Raw genomic sequence first — 26,225 nt, 5'->3', positions numbered from 1 at the left:
AAAGCTAAAAATGACAATTGAATTACATGCTTTAACGTACAACATATAATAATATCAATGTCGAAAACATTTGTTTCCTCAGTCCAATCAAATTAACATACCATCATCAAATTCTATTTAACAATAAACGATCCTTTAGCAACTAAACTACCTATTCAAACTAAAAGAAAACTAACAAATTCAATACAAAACAGTTTGTTAGGGAAATATACCTGGATGGAGGTAAGTGATGCTCAGGCGCGGTTTGGGTCGTAAGGCATTTGGAGGATCCTGAGGGAGGATGGGCTCTTTGTGATAAATCATTCCCCGCAGCCCAACTGGGTCAACTTCTACGTTTTCTAGGTTGAAGCCGATGGAATTCTTAATATCTATGAAAAAATGCATCCGAGAAACATGCAGAAGTTAAATACCAGAATCAAAAACAACATGCTTTAGTAAATAAGAAGCAAAACCATCACTCAAAATTAAAGAATATCAGTAAAAGGAAGTCTCATGTCAGGTTATAAATGGAAGACAAATTAAGACACATTCTACGGAAATTTATTATTAGAATTGAGCTCAAACCATAAACCTTGAGACTAAATATTTCATTTACTGGTATTGTTATTTGTTTGATGATTAAAAGAAAACATCAGAGAAAATAAAACAGGCATTAAAGTACCTTCTACTTACGAAAAGGAATGCACTACAGGTTAATGGCAAAAAATATAACAATGGTACAGGAGAAAAAAAATAGTCTTATTTCCAGAGCCAAGAAGGATATCTAGGAAAGTGATTTCCCTAAGCTTCCCTTTTAAACACATATTACAAGAAGAAAAAAGCTCAATTTTAATATTAATGGCACCAGGAAAATGTTATACACAAAAGGACATAGAAGTCACCATCACCACTTCCTTGGCCCAAGTCATGTATACTAAAACCTCATTAAGTAAATCAAATTGCATGGGACACAAAAATTGAACTTAAAATTACGTGATTTTGAGTTAAATGTCAATCCTAAATCTCCACTATCCTCTCTCTGATCACATAATAATGAATTATTTTAATCCTATAACAAACAATGGGGCACTGTTGAAAACAGAAATAAAACAGCTGTATGAGGCAGTATAAACCACCCTAGTTTCAAAATGCTATTGGTAACAAACAAATGCAATAAAAAGATTTATCAAACATCACTCACGTGTTCAATAGTCATCATAACCAACTCTGATGAAGGGATCAAAAGGTGCAACTACTGAGGCAAAATTTATAACCTAGTACGCAAGATCAAAATCAGAACAACATGAACACTTCTGCGATCCCCATTTTGAGTGCATTTATAATAGCTGGGCTATGTGGTTGAAGCTCATGCAAAGATATTTTCTGTGAATCATTTTCATAAAATGATAAACAATTTGTGCTTGGGGAAAGCATGCCAATGTTCATAGAAACATGTTTGCCAGCAATGTCAGCATCAATCAAAGAGCTAGAATATAACACATAGAGTGGCTATCATGCTACCATCTATGAAGAAAGTTGAACTGGCAACTGCCATATCTTAAATGTACCTCATTAAGTGGAGCACTGTATGAGTGAACGTGGAACAGAGCGTGGAAAATGAGACATTTTCACATAGATCTTATTCATTAGGTGTAACAGAGACTATTGGAGTCGGTGATGAAAATATTGGATGGAAAGCGCAACTATTTGATGCGTATAAGTTTTCCTTAAGCAGAGGTTCCCTACAGAATTGCAATGTACTGTAACCTAACAAAATACATAACAGTTTGTTTTTATTGAAGCAATCTATTGTTGAAAATGTCCAACTCGTTGGCTGAATGGTCAGCGTACTGGCCTTCGGTCCAGAGGGTCCCAGGTTCGATTCCCGGCCGGGTCGGGGATTTTAACCTTAATTGGTTAATTCCAGTGGCCCGGGGACTGGGTGCTTGTGCTGTCCCCAACATCCCTGCAACTCACACACCACACATAACACTATCCTCCACCACAACAACACGCAGCTACCTACAAATGGCAGATGCCGTCCACCCTCATCGGAGGGTCTGCCTTACAAGGGCTGCACTCGGCTAGAAATAGCCACACGAAATTATTATTATTGTTGAAAATGGTTAAATCAATTATTGTTTAATCACAAAGATGTGAAGATATTTATACATCTCCAATATTTATCAACAAACAGAAGAGTGTAGGCCTAAAAGATTAAGGATTATGGTAAGTATCTAAACAGCCAAAGAAAATTAAACATACTTTAATGAATTATGATACATCTGAAAGGAAAATTTTCTCCATAAACATTTTTATAACAGACTGGAAATGAAATTTACAATAAAGAAATTGAATTTTAATTCTGCCATTGCTGGTCCCAAGCCCGGGGCCTCATCTTGCAAGTGATGGGGAAGGAGGAGGGGGAGGAGTAACAACCTTGTAAAAAAACATGGGTCCATCTGGTTCCGGATGGTACCACCCTGTAAGGGACCCTACCTAGGGTTACAGGTGAAACCTGGTCAACAGTCTCGAAGGCAAATGAGGAATTTAATGTCCCAATGGCGTAGAGAGCGGAAGAACCTAGTGGAGTAAAGCACGAATAAAAAATCATTTCGGACTAACAATCCGATCTTATCTTGGAATTAATTTCCTACCTTGTACAATGTACAATTTCAATTGCAGAATGGAAAGTCCGCTGAATAAAAGCACTATCCCAGGTGGTAGCTCGGAAGAGAAATCCACCATTGCGTTATGCAATGCATCGGGACCTAGGGTTCTGGAGAGTCCCAACATCTGCAATAAGGGTGAGTCGGAGCATCCTTGGAATCCTTTTAGACTTAAATTTAACAGGAAATTCTCTGCAGGCACTCAATGTAAATTCCTTGCTAAAAACTGGCAAACAGAAAGAACTGGAAATGTTCTTAGATAGACATGAAATCCAGATCTTAGCAGCTCAAGCAGTGGCGGCGCGTGGATAAAACGCCTGGGGGTTCACTGTTGTGGAAAATAACGTGTTCAGATTATTATTGTTACTTGATGTTTATATAGATGTAAAATAGTGACATTGCTTGATTAGAAACGCGACTTTGCTTTGCAGAGACACGGCTACAGCTCGAAGAAGTTACCAAAACAATGGAGAATGAAAGACAGAGAATATGATGCGCAATTACTTTAAGCTGATCCAATTTTCCCTCATTTTGAAGACGTTGCTTACGTAGGAATAACTTCTTCAAGAACATGTTAGGCAGACCACTGTTACTTATGTGTTGACGTATTTTGCTGTTTACTTTTCATAAAGCACATATTACTAATGAAAAGTTTCATTTATTTACATAAACTTAGGTTACGTACGCCAAATTAAAATCCCTTCAAAACCTACCACATACGGCAAATTTTAACTGTGGGCTCTGACAATGCTTCGGCTAATTTCGGGACTGCTCGATGTAACTCGTGTCTATCGCTGGTCCAGTTGCCAGCGATTCCTGGGCTATGTTTTCCCTGCTTCTCATAACCCCTCGCCTTGCGCACCCTCCTTACGTCTCACGGCCCCGCGCGTTCAGTCCTGAAAGTGAACCTGTTTGCTGGTTACGGAGAGCAACCGAGTGTTGATGTCAAAAATACCGCTACGCGCGCTGATATACAGAGCAAATTTAAGGAATAGGCTCTGATAAACCATTTTACCTAGACTTATCTATTTCTAGGGGGTTCACTGAACCACTGAACATATAGAACGCGCCGCCACTGAGCTCAAGGGACATGGTTTATGGATGAGAATGTAACAGAAACCAAAGATTATAGAATCTTTAAAGTTAAACCAGCAATCAAAATTATGAAAGGAATGCCACTACTAGGTACTGCCTTTTATGTCCATAAAGCAATAGTTGATAATATTATGGAATTCAAATCTAGTTCAGAAAGTTCTCTCTTCTCACACTTAAATGCAAGAACAAAAAGTATACATTTGTTAACTGTCATGCACCAATGAATGAAGATAATAGGTGGAACCCAAGTAAAACTGATGAATTCTGGAGTCTTCTAGATGATGAAATATCAAAAATTCCAAAATCAAATGTTATTATTCTACTAGGCAATTTTAATGCACAGATAGGCAAAGAAAAAGTTTTCAGCAAAACAGTAGGGGCATATCTGGCACACAAAAGAATAAACAAAAATGGCATGAGACTAATTAATCTCTGTAAATCCTTTCACCTAAAATTAATGTCGACCTTCTTTATGAAACTTCCAAGAAAGGCTAAAACATGGGTGTCCCCAAACCCGATGTTAGGTGAGTTTCAATTGGATCATGTAGCTATTTTTCAAAAAAGTATTAAGGAAATTATGAATGTTAAAGTAATAAGAAGTGGGGAGTTTGACTCCGATCACTACCTCTCTAAAATTAAGCTAAAGCTTCTACCTCACAGGAATCAAAGAAGGCCATGAAAATTAATGACATACAACATAGATAGGCTCAACATTACACAAGCAACTATAGAAAACTTTCAGGAAGAAATTAAAATAACTCAGCATGGCAAATGGCCAGAATTATCTAAACAGATTAACAGTGCAGCAAAGAAAGTATTTGGATCAGTTAAAACTAAAAAGAAAGTATGGTGGAATAACATATGTGAGGAAGCACTAATCGAAAGAACGAAAAAGTGGAAAAAATGGAAATGTTCCGGAAAGAATGAACACTATGAGCTATTTTAACTACAAAGAAAAGAAACAACAAGAATAATAAGGCAGGTTAAAATATCTTTTGAAAAATCGCAGCTAGCAGAAATTGAGAATAATTTTGTGAGAAATAACTTCCGAAATTTCTATCAGAACTTTAAGAATAACCTGAAAGGTTATCAATCCCCGAGTATTTGCTTCAGAGATGCAAATGGTAAAATTGGCCTTAACAATGCCGAGAAATGTGAGATTCTGGCAAAACATTTCGAACACCTGCTGAACTGCCCAAATCATTAATAAAAATTTTCAGAAACTCACGAAAGTTGTAACATTTATTGACTTTAAAAAAAGCTTTTGACTCTGTTGACAGGGAAACCCTAGATAAAGTAATCCATGAATTTGGAGTTAAAACTAAATTGGCAAACCTAATTCGTGAAACCCTTACAGACACTATCTTGAAAGTAAAATTTATGGGTGAAATATCTTGACCTATCAAAATAAATACAGGTGTCAGGCAGGGCGATGGTTTATCTCCACTCCTTTTCAATTGTGTCATGGAAAAAATTGTAAGAATTTGGAATGAAAAACTGAAAGAATCCAAAATATTGCCACTCGTGCTGGGGAAAAAAGAACAAAGGTGTTGCAATAAATTGCCTAGCATTTGCAGATGACTTTGCCATTCTTTCAGAAAGCTTTACAGATGCAGCAATGCAAGTCAATCTCCTTGAAAAGACAGCCAACATGACAGGCTTGAGAATCTCTGCCGAGAAAACAAAATTTTTGACGAATATAAAAAGTGCCCTGAAGTTTTTAGTAACGGATATTGGTCAAATAGAAAAGGTAAAGAAATTCAAATATTTGGGTGAGATAATTCAAGAAAATTATTTAGAAAAATCTGCTATAGAGGAGAGGATACAAAAGGTGGAAAGAGCTTACGGTATAACTAAGAATACTTACAACAAAAAGTGCTTATCAACAAAACTTTAAAATAAAGCACTACAACACAGTAGTGAAACCAGAATGCCTGTATGCCAGCGAATGTCTAGCACTGAACTACACGCTTGATAAATTAGAAATATTAGAAAGAAGAATTATAAGGAAAATATTAGGCCCTCTAAGAATTGCAGAGTTTTGGAAATTAAAAAGTAACAATGAAATTTACCAGAACATAGAAAACATATCAGAAACAATAAGAAAAAGGAGATTGCTATTTCTTGGTCTGATTTATAGAATGGATGACAATATACTAACTAAACAAATCTTCAAGTACCTTTGGGAAAAGAAATCAACCACTACCTGGATTCAAGATGTCAAGAAAGACCTGGAAAGGAACATCATACGAGAAGAAGAATTATTGGAAAAAAAATATTTTTAGGAAGAAACTCTTACAAATGGAAGGATTCCAAGGGAGGAAGGAAAAGAAAACAGGCACAAAGTGGACTGAAGACAGGAAAAAGAAGCACAGTGAAACAATGAAAGAATACTGGAAGAAAAGGAAAGAACAACTAAGGAGGAAGAATTGAAATTGTAACGTGGTCCTTAGAAGGCCGGAACGCAAGAAGAAGAAGAAGAAGAAATTGAATTTTATACTGATCTGTTAATAGTCACATTTCTTGATTCGAAACAGCTCTCTTATCACACGAACCGATACATATTTTCTAGCTCTGTTTCATTGTCCCATGAAAAGTATTAATTTTGTTATATCTGCCTCAATGGTTCCTCTTCCAGTTCTTGCATAATAGCTCTGTATCCATGGTACAGTCTAATTTCAAATACTGCTTTAAGATAAGTTTTGTCATGCTGATATAATGGGATTCCTTGCTGAACTCTGTAGCAGTAAATGGCCATTACTGTAAAACAGCTGCTCTGCAACTGATGAAAGAACTTCAGTCTGTAACTAACATAATGTTTATGTTATCTTTGTGATAGTGACTTTTTATGAATACATTTCAGCCCCATGCCAATTTCACAACATCATGAGCTGGATAAAGAGTCTATATGTTACATCTCTGTGGGCAACAAACATAACCTTCAGACAGTTGTGGCATTTAATTTTATTTACCACCTTATGGATGACATTTCCTGCGATATACTCAACATTTTCAGAGTACTTGGTGGAAGACTTGTAATTTGTAGCACAGCGATAACGATCAGTACAGGTGCTTTCTTCAGAAGGAACTATTGTACATAGATAAGAGAAGCACATCATTTCCTGATGGTTTACTATTTGGATTGATGAGTCAATCTACCTAGTAAACACTTCCTGCATGCTGATCTGAACTGCTCTGCATTGGGATTATTCCTGTTGCCTCTCCTATTATGTATGGACGAGAAGAGCAATTTTAAATTGCTGGTAATGCCTTGGGCAGCAAATGTCTCCTGTCATTAACTACATACCCAACCCCGTAGAGAATCAGAAAAGGGTTGGACACACATATATAGTGCTCTTCAACATGTTCTAAACAGAGAGCACTTTGTTGCCTGGGATACTACTTGTCTCTCTTCATGTTATTTACCTACTGCCTAGTCAGCTTTTTGTCTTTTAGTGAGAACTTGTGATGAGAATTTGTGCTTTACAGTGGCAAAAATTAAGATGATTTTTTTTTATATATGGTACACAGCCTTCTTATAATATAAAAGAAATTAATTTACCAGAAATAAGATACACTTTTTGTTTTGCTCAAACAAAAGCATGCAAAACAGAATGCAGGCATATTCACACTCAATAAATAAAGCCAAACTATAAATAATTTCTATCAACTATGAATTTGACACACATGCGAGATTACTCAGACTCAGACAGCTCCAGCAAATAGCTTAATATCATATTAAGCTTTTAGGCTCCAGACAGCTCTTGTCGTTAGCTGACGCATTTATATCATGGCAGCCGTACTGTTGCTTGCCTCCACCTGGAGTGCTAATTGAGCTGCTATAGCCACTCTGTGTATTCTAGCTTGTTGGCAACAATGGAGCTTACACGCAAACCTTCTCTTGAGGCAAAAAAAGAAGTGTTTTCATACTATCGTATTCAGCTTTACAAACTATGCCTGTATGCATGTTTTTATAACAGAAGCATTCATGATAAAATGTAAAATATGATGTGAAAGAAGAAATGTGCATCTTGCATTGCGAACTAGTATAGCAGGAAGCATGTGTTATATTCGATATGCAAGCATTACGTAAGCAGCGCACAGAGTGACAGAATCTGTTGGTTGTTCAGTGTGCTGTAGTATCTCTTTGTTAAACTGTGTGCTATCTACCAGTGTTGGACATTACAAATATATTAAATATTGGAAAAACAGCTGTCACCAGACCAGAAGAGGAAGGCTATGAAACTTCTAGTGTTTCAGAAACAGAAAGGGAAACGGCTGATGAAGTATACGATTTGTTAAAATATTACGTCAGAACTGCGGAAAGAGAAATAAATCTAGATACTGATTAAACTGAACCACAGCAAGATGAAAAGGAAGAGAGTAAAGTAAATGAAGAATTACCGATGAAATCATCTTCTGAAAGGGAATAGAGCAGGTCAGAGCAATCAGAGTCATTACATGCTCCTTCTCCAACAAAAAATTACAGAGAAATTTCTATAACAGAAAAGGTGAATGTCTTGAATTACTGGCTGCTTCCAGGAACACCCAAAAACCACAAGCTGAAGTTAATCACAGATCGTGGCCATTAATGCAAAATAAATTTACATGGTTAACAAGCGAATGGCAGTTGTACAAAATGAAGGAATTTAATGAAAATGAACACAATTTTACTGACAAAATGAAGGCAGTTAATAAGTCCACATTTGAAGAATTCCTAAAGTGGTGTGCAGTGAATCAAATTGTGAAAGAATGTGACTTACAACAATTTCCAACCTTAAAGGCTCGCAAACTACAAACTGACAAAAGCAAGTTCAAGGCTACTTCATCTTGGCTGCATCGTTTAAATAGCACTGTACCCGGAGGTACACCTCAGCGCCGCGCATTCAAAATTAGCGCCTAAATGAACTCCTCTATTAGTAAAACAGGGAAGCTGAAACTACACCAACTTGGAACTTTAAACAGAATATGTCACCACTAAAATATTGAGTAATTTTGTTATTGTGAAGTTTCCTAAATTGACTGAATTTCTGCTAGTTTTGCTTGCTATGCATCAAGAAGTTTGGACATTGCTCCAGAGATGACACTACCAAAAAACTATGATCATGCACCCTGGTGCAAAGTGAAAGAACTTATAATTTAAAGAAGTTTTGTATTTCTAGGTTTTTGTAACCGACTGATGTTCATTTATTTTTGGGTTGGCAATATTTACTTTTCCTTTCCGCCAGTTTTGAATCTGGCCAATGAAAATTTTCTGTAATAAATTTTCAACCTATCACAGGCCTCCTGTTCGATTTTGAGTGTTACTTTTGAACTAAACCAATAAAATTTAGGGTGTGGCTAGTTTAGTCTTGAATGATCTTGAATCTTCCCTGAGGGTTATTAAACTGCGGCTTTTCACATTTCTTGGCCAATTGATCATCGTCTATCTGAGTGTGTGTGTTAAGCAGGAGGCGGGCGGCCTCTTTCATCGGCAGCTAGAACATCTATAAGGTAATGGCCAAATAACTTTATTCTTTCTTGCTATCTCTGCAGTTTAATCTGAGAGAAAAGTCCGAATCTTTAACTATGTACCCTAAACTTTCTTTCGGCTAATGTAAAAACTTCATTCAATCTTTACCTGTAAACCGGAGATAGAGAGTGAAGTACCCTCTCGAGCTCCCCTTCATTTTGGGTTCAGGTGACTACGTTTTTTGACTGTTTCTCCTTCTGTAATGTGTTAAAGTAATTTCTATACGAATTACCTCAGCAGTTTGGGAATAGCCCCTGTTTCATCGGCCTAGAGCCCTTTAGATTTTTGTGTGTTCATATCTAGGAGTGCAAGTATACGCCTCCATTCAGTTTGTGTTCGGACCATTAATTTAACCTGTTATTCTTATTCCACGAAGGCCCAGTAGGTTGGGTATTTAATACCCCTGTAAATGGTGGTTTGAGAGACCAGAGATTGATGTACTGTTGCCTTGAGTAGGCAGTATGGAACCCAGAGCCTGTTAGCTCTTTTTCTAGTTTTGTAATTGTAAAGAGTGCCTTTGGAAGGCTAAATATTGTAATTTTAGGAGTAAGTGTTCGTTGAATTAGGGGATTTCTGCCATTGAATAAATTTGTGCTCTTTTGTAAATTTGAGCTGGGAGCTCAAGAATTGAAAAGCAAGGGGCTTGAAGCCCAGGACCTGTAGGATTCACTAATTTTGTATTTTCCTTGACTTGTTTCGAGATTGTCATTGTACATGATTATTGTGTTCACTCAGTGAAAGATTGTTAAGTTTGAAGTTCTAAGAGAAAAATATAACCTTTTACAATTTTAATTCAATTCTCGATATTGTAGATAGACCCATTCACCCCGGCACCTTCTTTAACCTCTTTCTGCTCCACAGGTAACCCCGTAAGAAGTGGTAGCAGAGCGTGGTTGAATGGGTCTCAATTAAGCCCTTTTGATGGCTAAACATAGGATTCGATTCGAACTCTAAGAATTTTCTCAGTCGCTGGAATCTTTTTTCTAAATTTGCAAATTTTCTATCATCATGTCTGGCCCTCGTGAAGTCCTCCATCCTGGGTACTTGCGCAAGGAGGAATTAATTTATGAATTACTTATTATAAAGGTTCAATCTGGAGGCACGGTTGCGGCAGATAACACTAAACTGAAAGAGTCATTAGAATTACCAATTTGTATCCCAACTTTGGGGGAGAAGGAAATTGATGAGGCTCTCTCCACTATCACGGGCAACACCACCGAGCTAGCATCCGTAGTAAGTTTTTTTTAAGTGAGTGATCCATCTCCTAATCAGCTTAAGAGAGTACAGGTTAGACTGTTCCATTTTTACAACAGGGTTAGTGATCTATTGTCTCTAAAGTTAAAGGAAGATCATGCTAAGGAGTCTAGTAATCTTGACGGAACACCTTTCAAAAATGTCAAAGTCAGTAAATTGTTGACTGGGGCAGCTGCTCCCAAATCCGACCAAGCCCCCTTAATCAACGTGCCTGCTGAGGAGGATTCTTCTAAGATGGTAGGAAGTAGAACACCTGTGGCAACTCAACAAACTTCTGCCCCATTAGAAAACGAGTCTGATCGTCGTACACCAATTCCACCGTTCTTTTTGAATAACGCTGTGGTAGAAATTTTCTAGACCGTTACCTATTATGTCACCTGGGTTTAGTAGTTTTCCTCATCCATTGGCTATGTTGCTTAGGGGAATTTCAAAGTTTTCTATAAATTCTACTAATGAGGTCATTTCCTTTCTAAGCTTTATAGTTGAATTTCAAGATCATGCTCTAGTGTTCTCTCTCATTCCCAATTCTTCAAATTATTTACCCTTACTCCATAGGTGTCCTCTTGGACAAAATAGTCCAAGCAATAGCTGAACAATCTTCCATAGAAGACTTCCACGCCCATCTGCTGGCTAACTTCATTCCCGCTCGAGCCATGTCTTCCTTAATCCAAAAGTACTATTTCAGAGTACAGCGACTGGATGAAAATCTGGCAGACTTCATCCAAGATATTAAGTTTTACACCAGGGTATTCGCTCTTCATTTCCCTGAAGATCAAACTGGGCAGATGATTGTTGAAGGCATTTCCCCGCCCTATAGGTCGTATCTGTGTTTTGCGTCGCGTCCTAAAACTTTTGCAGAATTAGAGGCTATGGCGGTCTCAGCCAAAGGAGTTAGGTATGCCGACACCTTACGAGTCAAAATTTAATAATAATATATGAAATTTATTTTAACTCAACCTATTCAATACAGTACAAGATGTTAACATATTAGTTAAACATTGTTAAAAATAGTTGAGACATGTTTCGGCCCTTCTGTGGGGCATCATCAGTCATATCAAATACCTCAAAATTCTACCAGACGTCTGGTTGGAAATTATAAAAATATGTTGCATGAGTGAACACATTAAAAAACATCTACAAGATCCCACCATTAACAAAAGATCAAATAGATTTTAAAATGTTACACTAGTGGACACGCTGGTGAATTTTCACTCAAAACAAGGTCGTCATACGTACAGTATTGACAATAATGGTAGTTAAAGTCTAAAGTAAATACAAAATTTTAATATTCCACCTTCTCAATACTAAAAAATCATTTGATGTTTTTACAAAAACATTACAATGATATTAATAGGTACTAGTTTCGGTCCACTGCGGACCATCATCAGCCTAGCCAAATTACAACAGTAAAAGACATAGTGATAAAAATAGTGTGGAGAAATGAGAGAGGATCTAGAAGGATGGGATGGTGGTGGAATGACAGACAAAAGTGCAAAAATGTATTTGCGAATAATGATAAAAGTAACAGAAGTGTTCACATTGACAAGTAAAATCTTGTGAAGTCACGTAAAAACTCTTGATGAGATAGTCTTTGGTTGGGAGTTACTCCTGTGTTGCATGATTGAAATATATAACTAAGTATATGCTTCTAGAAAGTTGTAGATTTAAGTTCCACTTTAGCGTAGAGGGAAGAATTGTCCGATGAGACTAGCATAAGATTAAAAAGTTGACAAAGTTGAATGGTGGAATGAAAAGCTTGCTGTGTTAAACAGAAGTAGTCTCAGTTCAATCGGGACCCCAATGAACCTGGGGAAAGAAGGTAGTATTAACGCGAGTAATCGAATAGAGAACAAGCGAGGCACCGTAAAATATAAACGATGACTCACCTTGCGCTGCGTGGAACAAACTTGCTGTATTGAATGCAACTTACGGAGTGAGCGTAGCGCGGAGTAGATCAGCAGGAGAGGGGGTAGGTGAATACGGAGGGGAGGAATGACGTAAGTGGTGGAGGGTGGGAGGGATGGGAAAGGTTCAAGGCGGGGTGGACGGGAGAGGAAGTGATGGTGTTTGTATTGTCGGGGGACCCTTAATTGACTTAAAGAAAGAATTTTGAATGACTGATTTGTTTTTTCTGTAGTAAGTAATGAAAAGGTCAAATAAAATATTGGGTTTCTCAGTTATTTCGTTAAGGTTATAGTTGGCATTAAAGTATTGATCTAAATGAATGTAAAAGTTCTCTATTATATTGAGTAGAGGTCCTTTCTTAGCTATTTTGAGAATGTCCATGTCTGTTTCAATATTCGTGAATTTGTGGTTATCGTCGACCATATGTTGGCCGATAGCTGAGAATTTGTTGTATCTGACTGTATTGAAATGTTCTGAATATCTAATGTTGAAGCTCCGGCCGGTTTGCCCCACATAAGAAATATTAGAGCATGTATTACATTTAATCCTGTAGACGCCTGATTTTGTGTACCTATTTATTTTATTAATATGTGATGTGTTATGTAAGATTTGTGTGTTGTTGTTGTTGGTTTTAGAGGCTATTTTCATACCTTTTTTCTTTAAAACATTGGTGATGATGTGAATTCCACTGACGTAAGTGAAGATGGAAAAAGAGTCATGTTTAGGTGGTTCTTTTTTAAGTGTGGTCTTGGGGCGAAATTTATGTTTGTTAATGATGTTTTCTATGAAATGGCTATTGAAGCCATTGAATCTGGCAATGTAGCAGATAGTATTCAATTCGGTATGAAGATCTTTTTTATTCATAGGAACGTTGAATGCTCTATGTACAAGACTGTTATATGTTGCTTTTTTGTGGGGGAGGGGGTGAGGTGAATCTTGTCGGATTGTGACGGCCGATTGGGTGGGCTTTCTGTAGATCTTGTAGGTTAAAGATTCCTGTTGTCTAGTGATCGTAAGATCCAGAAAATTGATTTTTTTGATCTACTTCTGACTCCAATGTGAATTTAATATGAGGATCGATGTTATTAAGTGTTTGAAGTGTGGTGTGAGTATCTTCCAAATTCTCGCTGATAACTACTAGGACATCGCCGACGTACCTAGCCCAAAGCAGGATATTGTTGAATTTATTGTTGATTTTAGTATTCTCAAGAAAGTCCAGATAGATTTCTGGGAGAATGCCTGATGCAGGTGAACCCATTGCCAGACCGTTTTGTTGATAGATGGTACCATTAAACGTTAAAAAGTTGTTATTTACGACTAATTTTAACAATGTAATGAAATCTTGAATTTCCAATTTACTCAAATGACTGTTTTTGTGTAAGTTACTTTTAATGATGGGAATTAATTTAGAAAATGGAATGCTTGGGTACATGTTTACGATATCAAAGGAGTGAAGTGAGTAATGAGGTTGCATGTTAAATTTATTAAGTATGTCTATTAATTCAAAGGTATTTCTAACTGATTTATTGGATGAAAAACGGTAATTTTTGCTTAGGAACTTTTGAATAAATTGTGCAGTTTTATACAAAGGGCTCGGTCTGAAATTGATGATTGGACGAATGGGAGCACCTGCCTTATGAATTTTTGGAAAAGCTCTAGCCGTAGGAAGCCCAGGGTTCATACTTATAAGCTGGCTTTTTTCATGTTCAGTGAGTAGGAAGGAGGAGTTTTTTAAGGTTTGTTTAAATAGGTACACAAAATCAGGCGTCTACAGGATTAAATGTAATACATGCTCTAATATTTCTTATGTGGGGCAAACCGGCCGGAGCTTCAACATTAGATATTCAGAACATTTCAATGCAGTCAGATACAACAAATTCTCAGCTATCGGCCAACATATGGTCGACTATAACCACAAAATCACGAATATTGAAACAGATATGGACATTCTCAAAATAGCTAAGAAAGGACCTCTACTCAATATAATAGAGAACTTTTACATTCATTTAGATCAATACTTTAATGCCAACTATAACCTTAACGAAATAACTGAGAAACCCAATATTTTATTTGACCTTTTCATTACTTACTACAGAAAAAACAAATCGGTCGTTCAAAATTCTTTCCTTAAGTCAATTAAGGGTCCCCCGACAATACAAACACCATCACTTCCTCTCCTGTCCACCCCGCCTTGAACCTTTCCCATCCCTCCCACCCTCCACCACTTACGTCATTCCTCCCCTCCGTATTCACCTACCCCCTCTCCTGCTGATCTACTCCGCGCTACGCTCACTCCGTAAGTTGCATTCAATACAGCAAGTTTGTTCCACGCAGCGCAAGGTGAGTCATCGTTTATATTTTACGGTGCCTCGCTTGTTCTCTATTCGATTACTCGCATTAATACTACCTTCTTTCCCCAGGTTCATTGGGGTCCCGATTGAACTGAGACTACTTCTGTTTAACACAGCAAGCTTTTCATTCCACCATTCAACTTTGTCAACTTTTTAATCTTATGCTGGTCTCATCGGACAATTCTTCCCTCTACGCTAAAGTGGAACTTAAATCTACAACTTTCTAGAAGCATATACTTAGTTATATATTTCAATCATGCAACACAGGAGTAACTCCCAACCAAAGACTATCTCATCAAGAGTTTTTACGTGACTTCACAAGATTTTACTTGTCAATGTGAACACTTCTGTTACTTTTATCATTATTCGCAAATACATTTTTGCACTTTTGTCTGTCATTCCACCACCATCCCATCCTTCTAGATCCTCTCTCATTTCTCCACACTATTTTTATCACTATGTCTTTTACTGTTGTAATTTGGCTAGGCTGATGATGGTCCCCAGTGGACCGAAACTAGTACCTATTAATATCATTGTAATGTTTTGTAAAAAACATCAAATGATTTTTTAGTATTGAGAAGGTGGAATATTAAAATTTTGTGTTTACTTTAAGCATAGTCTCAACTCAATACGGAACCTAACAATGAAGTTTATTACTTTGAAAGTTAAAGTTCGAAGACAGTTTAAAATTTATATACAAATATTGAGAATGAATGCAGAATACATTTAGTTACAATTGACATGTACGCGTATTTCACATTGTAAAATAATGTGGAAAAGCATTCCAAATTTGTATTAATTTCCATAAAAAGAAGGAAAAAAAATTTTTTTAGCTCAATATTGCAGTCCTGGTGCAGTCTGATCAGAAATGGCTTCAAGATGTGAAATTTTGCATGTGATTTATGGCCAGCTCATGTAAAAATGTTGCATTACGTTGTAATTTAACTTGGATGTCTATTAGGGTGTCCCTTAAAAGGGCAAAAAGAAATTTTTTTTCATTTATTGAAACGCATACCCTGTTATTGTGTTTATTAGTCTATTAGTTACCCGAGTACAGAATTTCAACTTCCTACATTAATTTAAACCTGTGCTGACGGGGCCTAAAAGATTTAGAAAATAGCTGCTTAAAGGGTCTCTTAAATGTAGTTGTAGATGGTCACTCGAAACAATTATTTTAGAGAAATATAAATGAAAACAGAAATTTATATAATGCTCTTCTTGTAAGTAACAAAAATAATACAATTTTTATAGTTATTCATTTGGATATTTCCTCTTCAAAGTATCTTTTTTACAGTCTGGGTAAATTTTTCTATGTTCCTGCACGCAATGTAATAAGAACTGCTTCTGTTCTTCATCTGCGGTAATCAGACCATGAAAGACTGTCATTAGTTGAACATCTCTTTCAGCTGTGTCATTAACTGCTTTTAAGGTAGAAACCTTCTTTTTAGCTTCCACAAATGCCACGTTGTCTTTCCATGAAGATACAATTTCTTGAAGGAAACCACTGTCAAGTTTCAGTCGTGAAAATAAACCTTTACTCTTGACAGAAACAAAATCACTCAAAGATTTTCCTGAAACAAGATAAAAATACTTGTAGTGCCTATAAATAAAACAAGTAAGTTTTAAATTAAATACCAGATTAAACACTACTAGTCTACTACGTACCATATAGAGAGCCAGACATCTCTTCTTTCGATGGAACGTAACTCTTTCCGGAATCACCAAAGCTTTCCTTTTGCAAGCTTTCTACAATGTTCCCTTTAGTCTGTTCATCAACTTCATTATAAAAAATTGAAAGGATGGCTATTTCCTCTGACATGTACCACAAGTGTTGACTGAACTTGTTTAAAGATGCATTGGAAATCAACTTGTCAACCTTCTCGTAATCTTTTACGGTCTTTAAAAAACAAAAATCTTGATTCGGCGCTTTTATCGCCAAACTACATCCAAGCCAGGGCTTCACGTAAACTGCCACAATGAATAAACAAACATCTTGTAAAGCTTGTTTCTCCTTAGTGATCATTTTAAACTGGGACTTCCGTAAACACATTTTTAAGGAGTAAATAGCTCTTGCCATCCATCGTGCTTGATGCATTGCACCAGGAGGTCTGATTTTTATTTTATTTTTAATGTCTCCACCCAGAAAAACAATAGCGAGCTCAATGAGCTTGCAATAATCATTTCGTGCAGTCGATTTTGCCAACTCATTGTAAAAAAAAGTTACCAATTCAATAATATTTGCCTCACAGAGATGTTGTTTGACAAAATCAGTGCACGGTTCGATGGCACTAGGATTAATATTCTTCCAGTTGTCTCTAAACTTTTTGAACAGCGGAATATCAGGTCTGCTAGTGATTTGTTGGATCTTTGATTCAAACACACTTTTGAGCACCAGTTCGTAAATATGATGGCGGCAAGGAAAGAGCAGCAACTCTCTTTCTAGTTTTTGCTCTAAAAGCACACAAACTCCGTTCAAGCGTCCTGTATTAGATGCTGTTGTATCACAGCACATTATTTGTACCTTATCATCCAGGTTCCAGTCATGAAGGGCATTTGACACTGCTTTCACTTGCTCTTTACCGGAAGAGTTGCCTAACTTCGGCACAGCAAGAAGTTGTTCTTCCTCGTCATATGAAATAATAATTGGTAGGCGTTCTTCTTTAGAACTTCTTACATCCAGAGCAGATAAACAATTTTCCATTCCAATGAACAGTAACTACTTCAGACACGGTATTCCGAAAATCGGATTTAATGGATCTCGCTCTATCTTTTCTCATTTGTGTTCGAATGCGTTGAATAGAAGATTTGTTGATCGGGTAATTGTCAGAACTAAGACCAAGTGCTTCTACTACAGACTGAATTATATAAACAGAATCTCTGATGCTTAGTTGACATCTTTCTAAAGTTGCAACTAATTTAGATGTGATAAAATATTTTCTTCCTCTTCTTGTCGACGTAGCTAAAGAACTTCCAGATTGAGATGTGGATGGCAGAGATTCTTCCAGGCTTTCTTCAGAGCTTGTGGATTGTTCTTCTACGTCTTTATGTGTATCAAAAGTTGCAGATCCCAATGAGCACGCGGAAGGCATTTGCTTTAATCTCTTTTTATCTTCTGCGAGTTTTCTCAGTCTGGCCCTTTTTTCAATATCAGCCAACTTTTTGTCAACACCCAATTTTTATTCTTTCAAGAGCATCAGCATGTGCAATATCGAATAAATTATCTAATTCAAGTTGAAAGTTCTCTTCGCGGCGCTTATGTAAATCCTGAATCTTCTTGCTACTTTTTTGCAGTTCTCGCCTGACCTGATAAAGATCCACGAACTTCTTAACACAATTAGTCACAGCTCTCGTAGGTATTCTAGCCTTTTCCCAGAATATATTGCACCCCCGAATGACAAGATTTGCGCTTTCACTAACAGTCAACTTAACCTCACGTATGTTGAAAAATAGAACTGTGAGAACTTGATGATTAGATGGTAATTTTGCGTCTGTTATTTGGTGATTTACTTCACCAACCAAGAAAACGCTCTTTTAATTGCTCCTTAGTTCCAGTGACATCTTCGAAATATAGAACAATCTGTGCAAGCTACCCGACAAGCAAAAACTAAGTGACAATAACAATAAGAGCGCGCCACTCTTGTGACGCAACTTGTATGGACATGTTTGCGCGCGAGTCGGCACGGGTTGCACTGTTCCAAATAAGGAAAGAAAAAAAAAGGTTTTCGGGTGTTTTAGGCCCAAATGAATAAAACAATAACCTATGCATTGCAAAATTAAAACTCTGAAAAATAAGAGACACCCTAATGTCTATGTTGACTAATTATATTTTAGACTCAAAATGGTTCGTCGAAGTATCCTTGGGCTAATCACCTCCGTTGGACACACTCTAAGAAGACTGAGTGCCTAGTGCATGTAAACAACAGATGATATTTGATTCAAAATGAACCATGTTGAAAAAAGTTAAAGTAATGGCTTGAATGAGGGCAGTTGAAATGTCGTTAAATCTTCCCAATTGACTAGTGTTTTTAAGTTTTTCGTGTGTTTACGTTGTTGAGGTATGGGATTTCAGTTTTATTGGTTGAATGGGCGACAGTCAAAACGTTGTGTGATGTATTTAATGTTGAACTGTCTTACGTATGTGAAAATCTGAAAGGAAGGATAAGTCCTTAATTAGTTGAGTGAAATGACAGGAAAAAAGAAAGAATGAATGCATTAAAGAATTGAGACTGTGAAGTTAAAAACTTACCTTAAGTGTTGTTGGGCTGTTACCTTATTGCTAAGAGGTTTGTAAAGCACTGGCTGTCACCAACGTCTTGCTCCTCGTATTGTACGTGTGACGTCTTGGTGGAGGGGAGTGGGCCTGAGAAGCCGGGGCTGTGGGCCTGTGAGTGGCGCATGGGAAGGAGTTGTGTGTATTGGGGGGAGAACACGGGCATGATAAGTTGAACGGCTTAGTGGAGGTGCTTGAAGAGGTTGTTTTGAGGACATCAACTAGTCTTTTGTCTTTCAGATTTAACTTATTGAACGAAATTATAAATTGTTCATAAAGAGGGCTTCGGTTGTCTGTTGGATCATTTAAGTTTTTATTACTGTTGTATTCTTGGTCCAAGAAAATGTACAAATTTTTGAACTCTGTCATGAGTCTGCCTTTATCTAGTCTTTTTAAAATTTGGAGATCTTGTTTGATTGTGGTGAAACTGTGTCCTGTGTCCTTCATATGGATGCTCGTTGCTGAGTGTCTGTTGTGTTTCTGGGCATTAAAATATTCTGCATATCTAGTTGTGAAGCTTCTTCCGGTTTGACCGATGTACGAACTATTGCACTCAGCGCATTTCAGTCTGTAAATGCCGGAACATGAAAAATTTATTGTTGTCCGAGTTTATCTTGTTGTGGTTGAAGAATAACTTTTGATTTGAATTTTGGGCCTTAAAGGCTATCTTAATATCATGTTTCCTTAAAGGGGTAGCGATTTGATGTCTGATGGGATTAGTATAGGTAAATGTTGCGTACTTTGATTTGTTTTTTTTCTATTGGGGAGAGGTTCGTGGTCAATTTCAATTTATTGATTATTTTATGTATGATTGAGGTATTGTATCCATTGAAAATTGCTATTTCTTTTATGGTATTTATTTCTTTTTTCAAATTGGCGATTGACATGGGAATTTTTAGTGCTCTGTACACTAAACTGTAAAATGAGGCTTGTTTGTGTGACTGTGGGTGAAGAGAATTTTGTTTTATGGTTGTAGGAGTGAACAAAGGTTTTCTGTAAATTTGGAAATTGAAATTGTTTAAGGTCCTGGTAACAGTAATGTTGAGAAAATTGATTAAATTATTGTCCTCGTCCTCTTTGGTGAACTTGATGCAGTTGTCTAGGCTATTTAAGTAGATTAGTATGTTTTCACTATAGTTGCAACTTTTATCTATTATTGCTAATGTGTCACCGACATAGCGTAACCAAAGACAAAATCCATTAATGCTATTTGTTATTTTACTATTTTTGAGATTATCCACGTAAATTTTGGCGAGTATTTCCGAGATGGGGTCTCGCATGGCTAGACCTTCTTGTTTGTATATCTTCTTGATGAAAGTGAAATAATGATTATGAAGAACAAAATTTAGCAATTTTAAGCATTCTTCTATTTCTAATAGACTTAAGGTGCTGTGTTTGGAAAGATTATTTAGTATGATTTCTATAGTTACCTTAGTGGGAATGTTCGAGTACATGTTGGTAATGTCGAAAGAACACATTATGTGGTTAGGTTGTAAATTAAATTTACTGAAGGTTTTGCATAGTTCTATTGAGTTTTTTATAGGGTGTTTGTTGTGGAATGTAAAATGTTTCTTGAGAAATCTCTGGAGGAATTGTGAAGTTTTGTACGTCGGACTATTTCGGCTATTTGTGATGGGTCGAATGGGAACGTCCTTTTTATGTATTTTTGGCAATGATCTGACGGTGGATAATTTGGGATTCATGTTGATGAGTTTTTGATATTCATGTTCGTTAAATAAGAAAGGTGAGTTTTTTAGGAGTGTTTTTAGACTACGTTGAGTTTTTAAGGTAGGATCTTTAGGGATTGAGTAAGAATTATCGGAAAAGAAATCCTCCATTTTTTTTAATGTAGTCATGTTTATTCATTAGGACTACGGTATTGCCTTTGTCGGCTTTCGTTACTATAACATTATTGGTGTCCACCTTTTTTCTTAATTCATGGGTTTGCTTTAGTAAGGTGAAATTACTGATGTTAGAAACTTCTTTTATAAGAGTGGGTAATTTCTTTTTTATCTCATATCTCACGTCGTTCTGTTTGTCAAAGGGAATTTGTTTGTTTATGTTTGATTCGGCTTCCGCTATTGTGGGAATTATGTCCTCGGCTTTATGTGGACTAGGCCAATTATATTTTAGGCCTTGGTCAAACAAATGTATTTCATTGTCTGAAAATGTAGTGTTGGGTAAGTTGATTGTGGTTGGAGTGTTGTTCCATGAGGAGATGGAAGTTTCTCTGTTTCTGTTTTGGTTTAAGGATTTAGCTTTCTCTTCCATTAGGCATGTTAACTTGTAGTTTAAGGTTTTTGCTTTTTATCCAATATGTTCTGTTATTTGTGTGCGATATGTCTTTGGTATGAATTCCGTTCAAGAGGTGATAATGATTGAGCAGTGGTCAAATGTTCCTGGTAAAGTTGCAGGTTTAATAGGGATTTTTTTCTATACATTAGTTTTATTTCATTTCTGAGCCAGATGGTGTTGACTTTGTTCTGGATGTCTTTAGATTTGTGTTTTGGAATGTTTTTCCTTTGGGTTGATTTTAAAAACTTGGGTACCAGACCTAGTCTTAAACATTCCTTTAAGAATAGAATATCTTTTTAAATTTTACTGATTTTGATTTTGACCTTACGAGTTGCTAAGGAGCCCCCTCCATCTTCTAATAGTTTTCGGCCTTCACCTCGCCAAACATTCACCACCTGTAAATGCTATGCTTGTGGGTCTACGGAACATCTACATAACAAGTGCCCAGTGATAAAATCAAGTGGGACATGGAATAGAGCAGGGTCATCACAAGGATGTTTCAAATGCGGCGGTTTTTCTCATCTAGCCAAGAATTGCCCTAATGCCAATAGCACCCCCTCCTGCTCAACTTCGGGTGCAACCTCCGCAAACTCTAATAATAGGAAGTGACTAGTATCATCGGCTGAGTCGGCAGGGTCATTTTCCCAAGGCTCTGCCCCTGTTAAGCCCAGCGAAAGCTCGGGTAAGGATAAGGGTTCTTCTAACCCGTCATTTGAATGCCCAAAAGAATGCCTAAGAATTGCGGCGGAGACCTCCGCACCTGTAACATTTCTTAAAGTTGAATTGAATAGTGAACCTGTCACTGCTCTATTAGATTCAGGGAGTGTGTGTTCTATAATTTCGGCTGATTGGCATTCCAAATTAAAGACCGTTTATAAATTTTCTGATTATTGTTCGTCTTTGGTCCAGTGCATTTCGGCTAATTCCTCTCCATTAGAAATTTTAGGTTTCGTCCTTGCCAAAATTCGTATTTCAAAATTTATCTGGAAAATAAAATTGTTTGTGGCCAAACACTTGTCTTGCCCCATAATACTAGGAGCAGATTTTATGTCTTCTACTGGTCTGGTGCTCGACATTCAGAGCAAGTCATACACTTTCAAATTTGCTAATAATTGTAAAATTCCTTTGCTTAAGTGTAATTCTGTGTCATGTTCATCTGTTTTGCCTACACAGGATGAGATGTTGTTAGACCTTAGACATCTACCTGAGGACCAGGCTGATAGTATTCGTAAATTGTGTCAGTCGTTTCCAGATGTATCTTCCGATACTCTTGTTGTTACTGACCTTATTGAATACAAGATTGAGGTTACGGATTCAATCTCAGTTAGATTTCCACCTTATAGGCTGTCTCCTCCTAAAATGAAGGCTCTTAAGGAAATCATTGATCAAATGCTCAAGGACGGTATTATTCGACCCTCTAAGTTGGCGTATTCATCGCACATTTGTCTGGTCCTGAAACCCCAAGGCGGCTTCAGGCATGTCATTGATTATAGGGCTTTAAATCGGAAGGTGGTGTTACAATCTGTGCCTCTTCCCGACCTTCACTCTTGCTTTTCATGGTTTCGGAAAGCTAAGTTCTTTACCATCCTTGATCTCAATCAGGCGTACAATCAGATCCCTCTAGCTGAAGAATCAAAACATTAACAGCTTTTGCCACGGATTGGAACTTGTACGAGTACAACCGCGTGCCTTTCGTGCTCCCCACAGGGGCAGCTGTGCTCACTAGACTGCTAGATAGGGTCTTCTCCGACATCAAATTTGAATACTAGTATCATTATCTTGATGATGTCGTATTTTCTTAGACCTTTGAAAAACACCTAGATCATCTGAAGGAAGTACTCAATCGCCTTCGTAAAGCTGGGTTGACTGTCAAATTATCCAAGGTAGCGTTTGCTAAACCTTCTATATCATTCCTAGGGCATATTGTGTCACCCGATGGTGTTTCTATAGATCATTCCAGAACACAGGCCATCCGCAATTTCAAACCTCCTAAGGACATCAAAGGTATTGCCAGGTTCATAGGCATGGTGAATTTCTTCAGGAAATTTATTCCTAACTTCGCTAACAGAGCGGCGCCCTTGAATTTACTTCGTAGGAAAGGTGTCAAATTTGAGTGGGGACCTCTTCAACAAGCCGCTTTTCAAGATCTGAAATTAGCTCTCTGCAACGCCCACGTACTTGCTATGCCTGATTTTTTGAAGAAATTCATAATTCGAACTGACGCCTCATCATCGGCGGTGGCTGCTGTGCTTCTTCAGGAAACCGAATTCGGAAGGCGACCCATCGCCTATGCGTCTAGGACATTATCGGCTCAAGAGGCCAAATATTCCATCTATGAACTTGAAGGTTCGGCAGTCTAATTTGCACTAGAGAAGTTCCGACTCTATCTGGAACATGTTAAGTTCGACCTGGAAGTTGGGTCTCATCGTATGGGTCGTATAGCCCGTTGGGCCATCAGGATTTCTGCCTTCCTGTTTGATGTTAGGCATATAAAATGATCTGAAAATGTAGTGGCGGATGGACTAAGCCGCATGTTCTCTCAGGAGGTGGAGACCACTGAACAGTAAGACAGTTCTCGTCTAACTCCCATACCTTTGGGTATTAATGCCATTCTAACTGATGCCCCCATGATGTTTAGGGACTCCTGTGCTGGCCCCTATTATTGGAACCCTTTCTTCTGGGGAACATGTCGTCCCTTATGTGTTGAGGAACGGGTTTTATGTTGCCCGTCGAGACATGATCAAAAGATGAAAGTTGTGGTTCCAGCCGTACTTGTACCAATGATCTTCAAGTACTATCATGAGACTCCATTAGGGGGGGCATTTGGCATCTTCAAAACTCGGGGAAAAGATCCGAGAGATGTTCATTTGGAAAGGTATGGACGGCGAAATTCGTGAATTGGTAAAAGCTTGTAAACTTTGCTTGCTTAGTAAGCCCACCTTGTCCACTAAGCTAGGTCTATTATCTTCCCATCAAGCGTCGCACCCCATAGAGCACCTCTATATAGACTACGTTGGACCCTTCCCCCAGTCAAAGGGGAATGCCAATAAATTCATTCTAGTGTATGTAGATGGTTTCACAAGATTTTCCTGGCTATTTCCGACTAAGCTGGCAACCGCTCAGTCCACCATTTCTTGTTTAAATACCATATTTGCTTCCTTTGGCCCCTGTCAATATATAGTTTCTGATAATGCTAAGGCATTCACATCTAACTTATTCTACAAATTCTCTTTTGATCTGTCTATATCACATGTAACTACATCGGCGTATTATCCTCAACCATCTTTGGCTGAGCGGGTCAATCGTAATCTTAGATCGGCTCAACGCCGCACATTCAAAATTAGCGCCTAAATGAACTCCTCTATTAGTAAAACAGGGAAACTGAAACTACACCAACTTGGAACTTTAATCAGAAGATGTCACCACTAAAATATTGAGTAATTTTGTTATTGTGAAGTTTCCTAAACTGACTGAATTTCTCCTAGTTTTGCTTGCTATACATCAAGAAGTTTGGACATTGCCCCAATAAACCAATAAAATTGAGAGGGTGTGGCTAGTTTAGTCTTGAATGATCTCGAATCTTCCCTGAGGGTTTATAAGCTGTGGCTTTTCAATTTCCTGGCTAACTGATCATCATCTATCTGAGTGTGTGTGTGTTTTAAGCAGGAGGCGGGCGGCCTCTTTCATCGGCAACTAGAACATCTACAAGGTAATGGTCACATAACTTTATTCTTTCTTGCTATCTCTGCAGTTTAATCCGAGGGAAAGGTCCGAATCTTTAACTATGTAACCTACTTTTCAAAAATGTAACTTTATTTTGGCTAATGTAAAAACTTCATTAAATCTTTACCTGTAAACCGGGGATAGAGAGTGAAGTACCCTCTCAAGCTGTACTTCATTTTGGTTTGAGGTGACTACGTTTTGTGACTGTTTCTCCTTCTGTAATGTGTTAAAGTAATTTCTATACGAGTCACCTCAGTAGTTTGGGAATAGCCCCTGTTTCATCGGCCGAGAGCCCTTTAGGTTTTTATGTGTTCATATCTAGGAGAGCAAGTATACGCCTCCATTCATTTTGTGTTCGGGCCATTAATTTAACCTGTTATTCTTATTCCACGAAGGCCCAGTAGGTTTGGTGGTTTGAGAGAGCAGAGATTGATGTCATGTTGCCTTGAGTAGGCAGTATGGAACCCAGAGCCTGTTAATTCTTTTTCTAGTTTTGTAATTGTAAAGAGTGCCTCTGGAAGGCTAAATATTGTAATTTTAGGAGCAAGTGCTCTTTGAATTAGGGGATTTCTGCCATTGAAAAAATTTGTGCTCTTTTGTAAATTTGAGCTGTGAGCTCAAGAATTGAAAAGCAAAGGGTTTGAATCCCAGGACCTGTAGGATTCACCTTTTGTATTTTCCTTGACTTGTTTCAAGACTGTCATTGTACCTGATATATTATTGTGTTCACTCAGTGAAAGATTGTTAAGTCTGAAGTTCTAAAATAAAAATATAACCTTTTACAATTTTAATTCAAATCTTGATATTGTAGATAGACCCATTCACCCCGGCACCTTCTTTAACCTCTTTCTGCTCCACGGGTAACCCCGTAACAAGCACTATAGTATAGTATTCGTGGTGTGGGTTACTGTAGTCATGTCCTAGTTCACGAACCATGGACAACAAATGAGCGGCCTAGAAATTGGTCCTTAGAGTCTATATACTAGTTTCTATGAAGTGGCAATTTCGGGCATATTCTGAATCACGGTTTTCCTTGTGTTCAGGCAGTCAGGACTAAATAATCCACTGGTGGTCCCTAACCTGTTAGAGGAGAGATCACAGAATGCATGCTCAGAATGTTTTAGCAAGCCTTGGACCTATGGACGTAATAAGAGTCCCAATCCCATTTGACA

At 37.6% G+C, this 26,225-nt stretch overlaps 1 protein-coding gene across 2 annotated transcripts in view; it reads right to left on the bottom strand.

Moving 5' to 3' along the window:
* The window catches only part of LOC136864140 (protein GOLM2), a 287,806-nt gene that overhangs the window by 58,102 nt on the left and 203,479 nt on the right, over positions 1-26,225 (bottom strand). Inside the window, exon 5 of one of the 2 annotated variants that reach the window (XM_067140771.2) lies at positions 213-368. The exons of the other annotated variant lie outside the window; for it this stretch is intronic. Coding sequence (XP_066996872.1) covers positions 213-368 — 156 coding nt within the window. The remainder of the gene's footprint in view (positions 1-212; positions 369-26,225) is intronic. 2 annotated transcript variants of the gene reach the window in all.

Source organism: Anabrus simplex, chromosome 2 (genome assembly GCF_040414725.1).
Source record: "Anabrus simplex isolate iqAnaSimp1 chromosome 2, ASM4041472v1, whole genome shotgun sequence".
NCBI classification, from domain to species: domain Eukaryota; kingdom Metazoa; phylum Arthropoda; class Insecta; order Orthoptera; family Tettigoniidae; genus Anabrus; species Anabrus simplex.
This window is presented reverse-complemented; position numbering and strand designations above follow the sequence as displayed.